The sequence below is a fragment of the Perca flavescens genome, chromosome 21 (genome assembly GCF_004354835.1).
Source record: "Perca flavescens isolate YP-PL-M2 chromosome 21, PFLA_1.0, whole genome shotgun sequence".
In the NCBI taxonomy this organism is placed as follows: domain Eukaryota; kingdom Metazoa; phylum Chordata; class Actinopteri; order Perciformes; family Percidae; genus Perca; species Perca flavescens.
Genome location: NC_041351.1, coordinates 8,005,481 through 8,021,005, shown reverse-complemented (window position 1 = coordinate 8,021,005; position 15,525 = coordinate 8,005,481). Strand labels below are relative to the sequence as shown.

General features: G+C 42.0%; 1 protein-coding gene across 1 annotated transcript in view; it reads left to right on the top strand.

The window, feature by feature from the left end:
• The window catches only part of LOC114548192 (heparan sulfate glucosamine 3-O-sulfotransferase 3A1), a 33,321-nt gene extending 18,684 nt beyond the window's left edge, over nucleotides 1-14,637 (top strand). Inside the window, exon 2 of the mRNA XM_028567995.1 lies at nucleotides 12,931-14,637. Within this exon, the coding sequence (XP_028423796.1) occupies nucleotides 12,931-13,552 (622 nt within the window). The 3' untranslated portion in view covers nucleotides 13,553-14,637. The remainder of the gene's footprint in view (nucleotides 1-12,930) is intronic.
• The last annotated feature ends 888 nt before the right edge of the window (nucleotides 14,638-15,525 follow it).

The window sequence follows — 15,525 nt, the reverse complement described above, 5'->3', positions numbered from 1 at the left end:
ACACTGGGTGACATGTTGCTTCATTGTGATGAACAAGGAGGACTGTAGCTTATCTGGAATCAATCCCACATACACCATCCTGTTGCCATAAACACTTAATAGCGCACCAAATGGGTATTATTTCCACAGCTAAATAGTCCCCAAGAATTTTATCCCTTCGATAGAAACCACAACATATCTTCATATGGTTCGTAAGACATCTGACAAAAAGTTAGGCACAAATTTCCGTGTTATCCTACAAATGCAACAGCAGCGATTAGTGCACCTGCGCAAGCCCCTGCAGTGCAGAACCTGTTTAGGCAACAAAACAATTTTTTTTTTTTTTTTTTAAAGATTGTGGTTTGTGTTAAAATAAGTACATTTGTTGAGTAACTTGTAGTGCATTATTCTTTATAAGTATAAGTACAATCAGTGAATGAGAACAGCCTGAGACCAACAGGCTTGGGGCTGAGTATCACAGACAGGAAGTCTGAAAGTATTGAGAGACGGACTAACGTGTTGTTGTTGGTCTTTGGTCGTTGGGAATTGCTGACAAAATAAAATGTTTGCAGCCTTTTCTGTACTGTAAATAGTACAGGGAAAACAAATGAAATGCTCCTCCCTTTAAGTACCCATGACACTGACTGACATGTACAGGAGCTCCCCACTGGATGCAAGTCGATCGTTCTGGTGAAACACAAGCCCATAGGGAGTCCTACCGCTATGCCTTTTACAGTATAATGGAAAACAGATACACACAAAAACCACTGAGGATTAAAAGTGCCTCCGAATTTGAAATAAGCTGCAATTTATCATTCCCCCCCACTGTCTCAGAGTGTTTATAGCAGGATAGGTTAATGGAGCAACGCTTGATAAGGACACACACTACACTGACAAAAAGAATTATACAGGTTTTAACTTAAGATGATAACAGACGTGCATGCTGCATGAGTTATGCTGTATTGTATCAGTGCACTGGATGCATTTTCTAAGTGTGGCGACGCTGCATTTAAGAGCGCTCCCAAGAGTTTAATGACCAAATGCTTTTTGTGTATATGAGACATCATCTTGAATCTGCTAACGTTTCCTTGCACTGATAATGAAACCTTCATCTCTGATTTAACAAGACTGTTTAATAAGCCACCTATCAGAATACATATTGGATCATACAGGAAGAGACGAGGGATAGGGCAGAGCAAACAACAGGGGAACAGAAAAAAACACCACCATGTCCTTGTGGGGCTGTTCCTTGATTGAAGATCCCAAAAAATCTTTAAAGGTCCCATGAAATGGTGCTTTTATATAGGCCTTAGTGGTCACCTAAGACTGTATCTGAAGTCTCTTTCCCGAAATTCAGCCTTGGTGCAGAATTACAGCCACTAGAGCCAGTCCCACAATGAGCTTTCCTTAGGATGTGCCATTTCTGTGTCTGTAGCTATTGAGGAGGAGAGAGAGGGGGGGGTGTGGCCTTGACCAACTGCCACTTTGCTCGTTTGAAAGCCATGATGTTTCTCTCTCATGGGTGGGCCAAATTCTCTGGGCGGGCAAAGCAGAGAAAGGGGAGGTAACCTTGCTCCTTATGACCTCATAAGGAGAAGATTCCAGATTGGCCCATCTGAGCTTTCCTTTTCTCAAAGGCAGAGCAGGATACCCAGGGCTCGGTTTACACCTATCACCATTTCTAGCCACTGGGGGACCATAGGCAGGCTGGGGGAACTCATATTAATGTTAAAAAACCTCATAAAGTGACATTTTCATGCCATGGGACTTTTAAGGAGAACAATGAATGTACAGTACATCAACGTACACATTAGGCTGAACATTTGGGATTTTTCCCCCTAATAAAATGAGAAGGTCAAAATCACCATGATGAGAAATGAGAAAAGATGTTCAGTAATGCTCGTTGAGTAATGCTGAAGTGTCCCTCAGTCTACAAAGAGAGAAGAGGGAAGGGATTGTCTTTTTGCCAGCCCATCATTTTGTGTTCGTAGAAGGATCTCAAACTTGGCTTTAGTTATCGGACTTTAGCCTTTATATTTTTTTTATGTAAGGTTTTATGTCTTTTTCTGAGCTCTAATATTTGATTTGCTGCTCCTCTCAACAACAGCAGCAGCAGTGGAGGCACTCAGGCAGGATCTGTGCCAGCAGAAATGTGGCTCATAACAGATATCTTTTTGGTGAAAGTCTATGTGGCATATTCAGCAGACTGAAATGTGTATATGGAATGTTTCAGCAGCTTGAAAATCACCATGGTAATGGTCCCAAAGACAAAAGCCCTAGCCTTTTGTCATGGGTAATTATTTCAGAGCAGTCCCCTTAAAGCCTTTCATTTGGCTCATAACAAAGTCACATTTAATTTTGCTCTCATGCATTTGACACACAGCTTTTTTTTTGTATTCAAATCAGGCTTAAACGTAGAATTTAAATACCCATTGAAAAGGTTTCCGTTTGAGGCAAGTGGCTCTTTTTTCTCCTCCGATTATTTCAGTGCTAGAAACTATAGAGAAAGGATAAGGAGGACTATGGAAAGACCACTTGAATTTTCTGAATGAAGCCACCTTCAGTATAAAAGTGAACGTTAAAGAAACACAATACCTTGAAAATGAGCATTGGTATTAAATCAAGTTAAGGTGTCTTATCTCCCACAAGCTGTTGAGACCCTAAAAACTGACTTGGCAGAAAGAAAAATAGCATTGAGCTGTTGCCAAAGCCGATCCCACTCACGTGTCGTCTCCAACATGCTCCGACTCAAACACATAACTCTGAACAAGTGGGTCAGAGAAATATGAAAAAGTAATGTGCGCGCTGTGTCTGAGAATCCATTCAGAGATACATAAACCCCACGTGATGACATTAGATAAAATACAGAGCTGCTGTTTGGGTTATATTTAGTTCTTATAGTAATTTGGTTCAATGGAACATGAATCACTAAATCCAAAATATAGCCTTATCTCTGCTGGCTCCATTTCAGTTTGTGTGGGTTTGTCAGACTCTCCAGGCAATATACAGAATCAGTTCCGCGTCTCAGCTAATTCGGACAAAGGCTTTACCCGGCTTACTTTTGCCACGTTTTATTGTACACCTGCCATTTAAAAGCATCTCGAGTGATCCCATGTCAACCTGAAATCCAAGTGAAAATCCAGGTGTAAAAGCACCAAAGAAGCATTGTGAACTGATTTGAAATTCAATTGCTCAAACCACCCGGGGAGGTGTAAAATGAAACAATTTCTCCAAGCCTCAGATGTATTTTTATAATTCACCTAAATCACTGCATCACAGAAATGTTACAGATAATTAGTGCTAAGTTTTGACTTGATCTGAGCAGAATTGCGAGAGAAAAAACATCCTTAGGTTATAGGAGACCTATATAGATTCAGAACCAGAGAATAAATGGTTATCATGGCAACTAGATTTGGCATTTTGTACGTAGCACAACTTTTGTTTTTAAGCGACGGTAACAACCTGGCTTTAGGGACGGAAATGTCAGTTGAATGCTCTACTTTAGACTGAAGTATCTCAACAACCATTGTACAGACATTCATGGTCCCCAGAGGATGGCTGCCACTATTTTGGCAATGCCATGAGCTGTCCTGATCATGCCCTGAGCATGAGTTTGTGGTTTTGAATAAAATGTCTCTGTTGCTATGCATTTTTGTACAGACATTCATGTTGCCCTCAGGATAGTCTAAATCGACGAAGCTACATTTAAGGGATTGTTCACATGCCGTCGGAAAATCCGCCGGATGTCCCTCATTTTGGGTTTTCTGAGTTTTCAGTTGCACGAAAACTTTTGAACGTACATTCCACCAAAACAAGTTCCTTCCCGAGGAAGAGGCACCGTTGCTCCGTCCGGCGCTCAGCGCCGCCTCTGACGATTGTGATTGTTTTTTTTGTTCTTAAATGCCAATAAACCTGAGCATGTTTTTCTCCCATCCTGGAATGCTGTGTGGACAAACCAGACCCTCCTCCGCAGCGCTGTGGGGGAAGGTCTGGCAATGCGAGACTACCCTCAGGATGAATTGCAATAACAATGGTGGTTCCCTAACCTTTTTATCTAGCGCAACCATCAGGTCAAAAACGTAACTAAGATAAGAATGATGCTTTAAAAGTTACTTTAGCATGTAAAGTATATACTCTTATTGTAAATGGGATATTTCTGTCTGTGCCTGTTTACTTTCTTCCTTCTATTTTAGGTCTCCCTCTCTGTGCCCCTCATCACTCTCACCCACCTCACCCCCTTGTCCTCTCTGCTGATATGCAGTCTGGATCTAAAAGTGAGCAGCCTTTGCTCGTTGATGTCTAAAAGGCCTCAGATGGGCTGAATGTGTCCTGCGACCTCTTTGCCTCCCTCAGTCACTCTTCCACCACAGTTAGAGATGGTGAATAATACACAAGCAAGTTGCCATAAAGATAAAGCTTTTATTTCCTTCCCTTATGCACCACGGAAGAAAATAAGTATTCCGTTAAAAACACAGCTGATAAATTTATAAGAACATACTGCAAAGCTAACTCTATTAATCTTTTACGAAATCGCATAGCAGCCGTTGTATGGAAAGAAAAAAAAAGGAAAAACTCGACGATTATATATATTTATAATCAAGTTCACTATGTAACAAATCGCATAGGTCTGATTCTTTTTTCCTTCCAGACATTATGAGGTCTCATATATTTAACTGTATATAAAACAGACATTTTCCAAGAGAAACCAGACATTTCAACAGAGACAAATTACAATGGCAACAGGCCAGCATTGTTTTTCAAGTGTATTTGAATGCTTTCACCGTCTAATAGCCAATGTGACTGAATGTTACGACAAATGAGAATAGACAACACAACACATTGTAGCATTTCCGATGTGTCTTTTCCCCGATCTACTCTTGTGTTGTACTTTAACTTTATTAACTTTCCTTCATTGTTTTTCCCTTCATCAAGGGAGGACAGCAGGCTTTATCCTACTAAGTTCCCCACATCTTTTAATATCACTGGGACATTTTTAACAAAGTTGTTTTATTAAATGACACTGAGGTTTAAACAAGTTTAGCATGTTCAGTCTAAGTTCCTGCTCTCCTGCCAGCACAAGCTTTTGGAAACCCATTCAAATCCTTTTTCGTCTAATTTGAAACACACCAAATCATCAATCTGACAATGAGGTTCCTGTTATTTAAAAGCTGACATTTCCAAAGTTTCTCATCCGCAGTGACATTGTTATTTTATGTGTCCCCCGTGTCGTGCAGGCTTTCTTTCCTTTCCTACTCGCTCTTTATCAAAACCATCTTGTTTTCCAAGAATAGATGACTCTTATCTAGTAATTGTATGTTTCTCATAATTGCTTCCGACCCCCTACAGTTCCCATGTACCACTCTGATTTCACTCTTCATTTCGAGAGCCCACCTTGGTTAATTTCTACTTAACTGAAATTGCAAATTGCTTGAGAGTTTCTGTATTCTAACACAGCATGACTACTCCAGCTATTTTTTTTTTAGCCAATGTCCCCACAGTCAAGCTACCTATTGTAGGACGACTTGGGAAATGATGGGAAGAAAAACCTAAAACAATGGCCAAGGTTGTATCGAAACACAAGATGCACAAGATGATTTTCAGATGTCAGGTCTGACTACAAAATAAGCATTACCAATTAGGATTTTTTTTGACTGCTTTTCTTCATCCTTCTCAGATTGGACCAGTTAAGACCACGTAGGAACAAAGTCATACAAAATGTATGTAGTTGGAGTAGAGAGTCAGAATTAGCTGAAAATCGATGGAAATAATAAAGTTCAGTTTGACTTCCTTGACAGACAGGGCTCTCTACTCATATGTCAAGGGCAGCTGTGAGCATGCAAGCTTTAATTACAATCAAAGCAATCAACAGGTGATTTCCATGATTGACACACCTTCAACCAGAGAGGAAAATCACACCATGTAGCCTTTGTTAGGAATACAATCCTGCACACCGTTTGTCCCTGATTCGCTTTTTAAAATGCCTTAACAGAAAACTCAAGATACTCAACTATGATATGGAAACTGTGCAATTCAGACGGCAGTAATCCTGTGTAGCCATGTTGGAGGAGTACATAACTATCTATGAGGGGGTGGGGGAGGATTTAGAGGTGTAAAGTGCAGGTGGGCAGACAGAGACAGTGCATGAGGATCCAGTGGAGGGGGAAAAAAAGGTCAGGTTGGCTGATCCTGGAGGACGGAGACTGTCAGGGTCATAAAACGGACGATTATCCTGGCCCGAGGCTGTCTGCTGTTGGGAAGCTCACACCTGTAATCCCTGAATTATAAACCGCTGATTGCTCGCCATCCAGCCTAAGCAGATGATGAAGCCCACGTTGCACTGCCCACCCCTAAAATCTGTGAATGTGAATTAGCGAACATGTCATTTTGTCATTCATTTGTGTTCCCAGAGTCATTTGCAGAGGCTGTTACACGGCACATCCCACGCCATGTTTCTCATTTGTATGCCGTTATGTGCAGCAGCGCTGGCAGTGATTGATGCCCGCAGGGCAGGTTAAGGTTGTGTTGTTGCACAAGGCCGGCAGAGCAGTGAAGCCCCGAGCTCCGAGGAGTGGGCTTTCACCTCACCGCGCAGCAGCCATTACTCTAAATCACACCCGTACCTCCTCCTCTTTTCTCTCTGACCTCCGCTAGCATCCACTGACCTGGAAAATATCTGTTGAGTCCAAGCCACCAAGAGCGGCGCTGGCCTTTGATTCGCCTGCAAACAGCAGAAATATTGAGCCAATTACAAGATTATTATCTGGTGGTAGTGGCAGGGGAACACTGTGGGAGTGTAGTTATGTCTGCCAGGGCTCCCTGCTGGAAGAGGAAAAATGAATCAAAGACTTGTGGGGGTGAAGTGGACAGCACTCAAGCCCACTTGCCTCTTTGTCTTAACAACTCCCGTCAATTGGCAGACATTGGCCCAGATCCAAGTCCCTTTCTAAAAGGCGAAGGATAACACCAGGAAACGGCCCATTCAGAGCTGATCACTTGTTAGTTTTTTACTTCTCCCTAATTCATATGTCAAGTTGTCATATTATGTGTGCAACAGATTTACAGTAAATAAGACCTTATGGGCACATTCAGACTTTTTTTGCCATTTATATATAACAGGCAGACATGAGTCACAGCTTATACTATATATGAGGGCAGAGTTGAGTTAGTTTGCGAGTAAAAATTTGTTCAGTAGGGAAACGAAAGCAGTGATGCGTCAGGCCCTTTATTCCAAAGTGGTTACTTTATAGACGAGCCTACAAAGGATGCATTGAGTGATGTACTGCATGTTACTGTGTACATTGGATTGGGTTTTTTAATAGGGAAAAGAGCTCCCTGAATGAGCTGCCTGGCCTTCCTCTTCAGCTAGTTAGTTCCATATGAGACGAACAATTACAGCATGTTTTGTCATGTACACAAGTTGTTTTTTAATGTTCTAAACTTTTTAGTCATCCTAAATGTGTTTTTTCTTGTGTCTCTCCAATACTTATATGCATGCCAAAGCAGTGAATTTGATTTAAAGGGAAGCCATGGTTCACGTCCCGTGTTTCTTTATTCGGTTTGGGTCTGTTTTTGTTTCATGAGTGGATCCTGCTGCCTGTGTTTCATGCATCAGCGTGCTTGGGGAGTCATATTTTAGCAGTAGGATGAAGACATCAAAGCAGAATCTGGAACAGCAGTGAATACCAAGCGCTTGGACAGTTTGTCATCTGTTACATCACCTACCCTGCCAATAAAGTTTCATTAGAGAGCGCGGCATGCTTCTGCTGCAGAATGGAAAGAAATACCCCATGTGTAGTTCACTTACTGTAAAACTGTGTTCCCTGTGTTCCTTGCTCCTTTGCCGAACTCAAACCTAAAAGTTGAGAGTTGAAGTTCTTTACTTCTATAACACATACATTGGGGTGCATTTGTCACTTAATTGATAAAATGGGCATACAAATAATCAACAATATAGTTTGTCTGGCAAAAACAAATATCAAAACGTTTTTTCCCGAATTTCAAATTTCCCGATTTGCTTTAGAGGGCTCCACAGGTCTAAAACTTAGGAAACATTCCAAAACGAGCCCTTTCTAAAACCTTCCCAAATGCAACATATATCAATAAATGTATGAACTAAAAAGACACCCTGAGAGCACAGACCTCAGTTAAGGCAGGCCCTTTTCATAATGTTAATGCAGTGTAAATTTTCCGATTATTCCGACACCACATGAATGTCTCGTTAACGAAAGTGAGAAATAATTTGTGTATCTGTCCCAAAATTGTATGGGATCTTCCTTGGCCCATGCCACACACATCCACCAAGTTTCACGAAAATCAGACCTGGAGTTCTTCCGTAATTCTGCTGACAGACACCAACAAACAAACTACAAAGCTAAAAACATAGCCTCCTTGGCGGAGGTAACAATGAGTCTGATCCGGAAAAGACCCAGGGATAATTACACCTAAACATAATTAGAAGTGCAATGCTCATGGCGCCCTGGTAGCACACTTGGTTGTGAGTGAGCCCCATTTAGGCTCAGAAGGCGGGTTTCAGTCATCCCCCTCTCTCTCCCCCCTTTCCTGTCTTAAGCTGTCTTATCAAATAAAGGCCAAACAAGCCAAAAGATTATCTTTAAAAAAAAATTGTGCAATGCTCAATTGGTGGCATACCTAGCATCGCTTTGCCGGTTTGAAACAAGGTCTGGCTAGTCCCACAGCCCGGGATGGAAGAAAATGTCCTCTGGTTTATTGTATTTCCCCCAATCACAATCCCCATGATTCCTGTGATGATGCTGTCCGGACAAATAAAGGCCAAAAAACAGGAAGAACTTGTTTTGGTGGAAAAGATTGTTTTAGTTTGCAAAAAAATCAGATTGGACAGATAAAGCTGTCAGTGCAGAATCCAGTTAACCATAGTCCTCATAAAACCGGAGTTTAAAAGTCCAACACCAGAAGGTAGACATCCGTCAGGATATAGCAACTGAGCAGTCCCGGAAGTAGAACGTCGTGGATATAGACTATGGCATACCTAATTTAAAGAATTAAAATCATCAATAATTAGATACAGGCCTGGTGTGATGTTTAAATTTGAACAAAATGGCGTTAAACCAGTACCTGTTTCATTTGACTGCTCTCGGCCGGTGAACCGGAAAGCATTCTCCCAATAACTTTAAAGTGTACCAGCCTGGATACAGGATTGCTTTATGACTTATGACCATACTTGGACTTCTAAAACATGGAGGTCTTCATGTTGCACACCATGCCACATACCTCACTGACCCTGAAAATCCCCCCAGAGTGCCCTCGCACTGACTCACCACCGCTGTGAGTGCATCGACCACAGAACAAGCTCGGCACACGCCATCAAATATGGATGCTTCCTTTAGTACGGGCTCATTTCTTTTTCATAAACCAATAATGTTCTCTTTTGCATCATACAGTTGTGGTACTGTATGGGCTGTTGTTTCAGAAGTCTAGCGCTTCCCAAATCAGCATGTTGCCAGTATTGTCAGGAAGACGCTCAGGAAGATGCCAGCGTCTGATGATCCCCCGTCGATAATTAGTCTCCGTGTTCTTTTATTATCGACTTGTCAGCTTAGCAGCCACTGCAGTCCCAGGTGGCATTGGGTTTGTTTTTAAAGCACCATTATACAGCCTCACTCTGGACTCTTGGGGCAACGGGGCAGAGCTAATGTGAGAGGAAAGGAGCCTTGTCAGTGCTGCTCTTTACACAGCTGTAGGAGAGCTCGCAGATACTGAGAGGACTCTGGAGGTCAGGTAACCGTCAGCGTTGCAGGAGGATGTTCTAGACATCAGTGCACCTGTGTTGCCGCTCTTGCTCTTATCGACCGCTTCCTGCATGTGTCCCCCTTGCGCTGACCTCGTGATCCGTTCCTCACAGAGGACATCCACTCAGCCACGTAGCATGGATGCGTTTTGACATTGGCCTGGAGGTATTGACTTATGGCTTTTAGATCTGTTTCACTACACACGCTGAGCTCAACCAGCAGCTGTTTTTAAAGACCGGAAACAACCACAAGGAAAACTTGGCTTCGTAATGTCACCTCAGTAATCGTGACTCTTCAGCAGTTTGGGATTCTTCCTCTGACATGGTTTTAGTTTTATTGTCTTTATTGTGAATTAAATTGTGGACTGATTTTGTTCCATATCTGTGCTAAGAATAGTCCAAATGTCTCTATAATCTATTCTTTGTAAAAGCGAGAGAGAAAAATAACTGTTGACTGAGGAAAAGAGAATGTCCTTGCATCATTTGTTTCAGAAAATGCCCCAAATTACACATTTACAAGTGACAAAGACCTTTAGCAGTCTTGGAGGAAAGGAGTGTGACGAAAAACAAAGTTCGCAGAAAGGTGGAGGACCAGGTCAACACAACGTTGGATTTTGACATGGGGTTATTACTGTTCGCTTCCCATTTTCTTCTGACAGTCAACGTTGGTTTCTTTCAACCATGACAACAATCATTCCCTAACTTTAAACACATTGTTTTTCTGACTAAACCTAACCAAACCTTAGTTGTGTTGGATCAGAAAATGCTTTAATTGTTATAACAGTGATTTGCATGTTGTTCTGCTGATAGGGTCATCAGATCAGAAAATGCTTGTCATTCTAGAGAGCAATTAAAAACTGTTTTGTCATTTAATTTAGAGGACTTGTTGGGGGGGGCTGCAGTGAAACCATCACGTTCATTGTGACAGCTGGTATCTTTTAAAAATGTGCGCTGTTTGTGTAAAGCTTGTCCTCAGCAAAGATCTCGGTGCCCTCTGTGTGATTCCATTCTGTGAATGTTAAACGGAGCATGATTGTTTACCAGTCTCTTTCTTCAAGGCAGAAAAAAAAACAAAAAACGATGCCCATCACATCAGAAAAAGACACTCGGCAGTAGGAAGAAACTTGCCACCGCACGGTCCTGTAAACAACAGACTGAAGTGTTGAGCACTCTTCAGAAATATCCGAGGACCTCCGTGCTTTAGGGTCTCAGTAGTTCTGTCACGGGTGGCAAACTGCGTCTACCCCGGGAGCAGCCTGGGCCACTTTGTCAGCGCCAGTCCTCGCTTAAAGCAGCACAAGCCAAGCAGATGAATAATTAACGCCTGCATTCTGTACTTTGTTGAATTTTAAAGCTGTATTCTGCAGAGGCTCTAAATGGCAGAGGGAGGGCGTGTTAATCATTCATGGGCTGCTTTTACCCGCTTTGCTTAAGGTCAGAGTCGTGAAGGCAACTGGGCAGAAGGAAAGCGGAGAAAGAGGAGTGGCGTGGCCGAACGGATTGGCTGGTCTCCCATCTTTTTTTGTGAGTTTGTGGCAGAAAGGACTCATGCACACATTGAGGACATTTTGCCAAATAAATGTTATAACGTGAGGTTGGCGTTTTTCCTCAGCTTGGTTCAGCACGGTTCCTGCTTTTAATGATTTCATTTCAGTCAGACAACTCACGTTTGAAATTGAAGTTTATTATAACCGCAGAACAAAGAAAGCAGAACACCGTGTTTGGCGGCCCGACTCCGACCCCATCACTCCTCGCGGTACGTGATGATAAAGTAGCTTCCCCCCTGGTCGGAGCCTGCAGGTGGCTGCTGGGGTGGTGGCGGGGCTAACAGCGGGCAGCAGCAGCATTGACGTTACCTCAGTGCAGAGGAAGGTCTGGCAAAGTGAGACTCCTGCTACAGTTATGTGATGCTAGCTAGTTTTGCTTCTAAGCAACTGTATACGAACTAGTCCGAAAAATGCCGAAATAGGTGTCTGGCCTGTAAGAAAATACGGCCAACAGGGCAACCTCGAAATTTGACTGGCTACGGAAAATGACAATCAACAACATTGTCCCTATTTGTTTAAAAAGCAGAGGGATTCACTCGAAATTCTGAAGGCCTCAGAGTAGATGTTTCACCTGGAGACAGCACAGAGGAGAAATCTGATTGGATAAAAGCTCTAATTTATGTAATGCACTGGAAGCCGCACAACCAAGGGAGAGAGTAGCAATGATTTTACGGTAATAGACTCGTGGGAACAGACTTTGTAAAATACATATGAAATATGTAAAATAAAATTATAAAAATATAATTTTCTCTTGGCCAGCAGAGAAGGCCTTGCTGGCCCTGACGGCCCCCATCTGATGATAAGTCTGATTGGTTGATTGATTGATTGTTTGAGGTTATGTCTAGTTGAACTTTACTTATGAGTATACTTTCATCACTAGGAGGTGAACCCATTTTCAAAAAATCTATGACTATAGGTACTCTGTGTGTGGAACTGTTTATAACATCTACAAACAGAGCAATTCCCTAAAACGTGTTTCAAATAAATACAATGTTTCACCACAAGAACATGTCTCACTATCCACTGGAGGTGAAATTGCAATGTCGAAATACTATTCTGATGTTCTTCCACCATTTGTTGTGAAAAGCGAAATACAAGAAGGTGATCAATTATGCCGAGAGGGCCTTTCTGCTCAAATATCAATATTTTATAACCAGCACTACCACAGTATGGGTATAGAGATTGACATTCTCCTTTTCGCGCCAAATGAGAGTAAAGAATACCCCCTTTCAAACGGACCCCCTTTAATAAGCCCTCAGGCTACATTAAGGAACACTTGAGGTAGCATCTGCATACTATCACCACAAGAATATCTTTTCCATCCAGAGCGCGGTGCTGCGCCAAAACTTCAAATCAACATTTGGTCACACCTCTTGGCAGCTAATGAGCTTGGAGAAAAAGATACCCGATAGAGATCAAATAAATATACGACTGCAAACAAACTGTTTCCAGTGTTATTCTTGATTGATTGGATTCAAAGTTTTTGATGACATAGCCTGAGTTCATCCAGTTTGTAATGTTTATTGTAATAACAGCGGTTGTAAAACTGTGACAGTTGCTCAGTGGGATTCAGTCCGGAGCGCAGGTCAAACAAATATCTCACTTCCTTTTTTTCTTCCTCTATTTTTCTCCTCCCAGAGAGCTGATGCCCAAGACCCTGGAGGGCCAGATCACCATGGAGAAAACCCCCAGCTACTTTGTGACCAGAGAGGCTCCAGCCAGAATATCCGCCATGTCCCGGGACACCAAGGTGATCGTGGTGGTGAGGGACCCCGTCACCAGGGCTATCTCGGACTACACACAGACTCTGTCCAAGAAGCCTGACATCCCCTCTTTCGAGAGCCTCACCTTCAAAAACAGGACTACTGGTCTCATCGACACCTCATGGAGCGCCATCCAGATCGGCATCTACGCCAAGCACCTGGACAACTGGCTGCAGTACTTCCCCATGAAGCAGATCCTGTTTGTGAGCGGCGAGCGGCTGATCAGCGACCCGGCCGGAGAGCTGGGCCGCGTGCAGGACTTCCTGGGGCTCAAGAGGATCATCACAGACAAACACTTTTACTTCAACCAGACCAAGGGTTTCCCGTGCCTCAAGAAGGCAGAGGGCAGCAGCAAGCCCCACTGCCTGGGCAAAACCAAAGGGCGGACCCATCCCAACATTGACCCTGAGGTGGTGCAGAGGCTACGGGACTTCTACAGGCCCTTCAACATGAAGTTCTACCAGATGACTGGGCGTTTTTTTGGCTGGGATGACTGAATGTGTTTTTCTCTGAGAGAGAAATACTGCAACGGACTATTAGGATCACTCTACGGGGGTGATTAGGTCGTAATATTTCAGGAACGGTCGTAATGTTACAGAAAAAAGGTCTAACATTACAAAAAATATACAATTTTAAAAGAGTCAAGTAGAATATTTTGTGAATAACCCTATAATCTGTTGAACTAATAAGGTTTTTGCAAGCAAATACCTTTTATAGTATTTTTGGAGAGTCAGGCAATGCTAAAACATGCACATTTAGTCTAATCTAATTATGACATTTTGGTTGTTATACTCTCGAAAACATGACCTCTCTGAATAAAAGTTCTAACTTCATTTTTTTCTCATAAATATACGACTTCATGTATCGTGACTTTTTTGGAATCACAGTGAGATTTGATTCTGTTAAAAGTATGACTTTTCTCCTAATACAGTATATATATAAATATATATAACAAATAAAAAGAATTGGTAATATAACAACCAAAATGTTACAGGACAAGTCTTTTTTTGCCAAAATACATTGACTCAAAATATTGTGTTTTTATTCCTGAAATATTATAACTTTTTTACTGAAAATATAATTACTTTTAATTTTTTTCGAAACAGTGTTCCCCGTACTCCGTCCTCAGCACTAACCCTGATCAATATGTGGCTGTTCCGGGAGAGAAAGAGGCCCAATCTCCTCTCAGTGGCACCCCAGATATGCAATATTTCACTGTTACATTTTCCATCTTAATCCACAATCATACAGATATTTTCTTTCTGAAAACACATTGAGTCGTTGGAAGGATTTGCGTCATATCTCCCTGCACTATCTGAAGTTTTTTTTTTTTTTTTTTTCCAGTGTGAAGTCCTTGGCTGTGACACAGAAATAATGTACAGTATGCAGTGCTTCTTTAAGAAGATGGGTGAAATCACATTGTGTCCAGGGGCTTTCAATAAAAGCAGTTACCGAGTGATTTAATGCCATATTTTAAACACATATAGCTGCTTTCAAATGTTAACAGTTTTCTAGCAAAAAGAATAAAGATAAACATATATGTATTTTTGAAATGTATTTATTCAAGCAGTATGTATGTATTTTGAATAACTCCTCAGTGATTATTTGCTCTGTTATTACTGTTATTATTATTATTATTATTATTATTATTATATTCTCCCCATGCCTTTAGAGTTTTGGTTTGTTTTTTATACTAAAAACATGTTATCCTCGTTTTAATTTCAGGTCCTCCGTTCTAATTTCCTATACAGTGTGGGAACGCTTGTCTCCACTTAGCTTTCAGTGCCAGAGCTGTGTTTGTTATTTCGAGGCTCGTTCCCTTCCACCTTCAGTTAATGAAGTTACAGACAAAGATAGCACTCACTGTTATTCAAGCAACAGCGACTCTGGTGGAGGGAAAAGACCTCCTTCCCAAACTGTGACTCAAATTTCCTCAACATGCCTCCTTGTGAATTGAATACACTTGATGTCACTGGCCTTCCTTGGCTCGAGGCGGGGTGTGTGTGTGTGTGTGTGTGTGTGTGTGTGTGTGTGTGTGTGTGTGTGTGTGTGTGTGTGTGTGTGTGTGTGTGTGTGTGTGTGTGTGTGTGTGTGTGTGTGTGTGTGTGTGTGTGTGTGTGTGTGTGTGTGTGTGTGTGTGTGTGTGTGTGTGTGTGTGTGTGTGTGTGTGTGTGTGTGTGTGTGTGTGTGTGTGTGTGTGTGTGTGTGTGTGGAAGACTTTTTTTAAACCCAGGGAGCATGAGAACAATGGCTGAGTTGTGTTCCTAATTTCTGTCTACTTGTATTGTGAGCCACTTTCTGAAAGCAGATGTGCCTCAAAAGACACAAACTCATGTTGATTTTTTGGTGTGCGCATCAGAGAGGAATCTTATATAGATTTTTTTTTGGGGGGGGGGATTATATTACCAATCTAATTGTGCTGTTCTGACTGTTGTTTTCTGAAAGTTGTTGGGATTTTGAAAGCACTCCT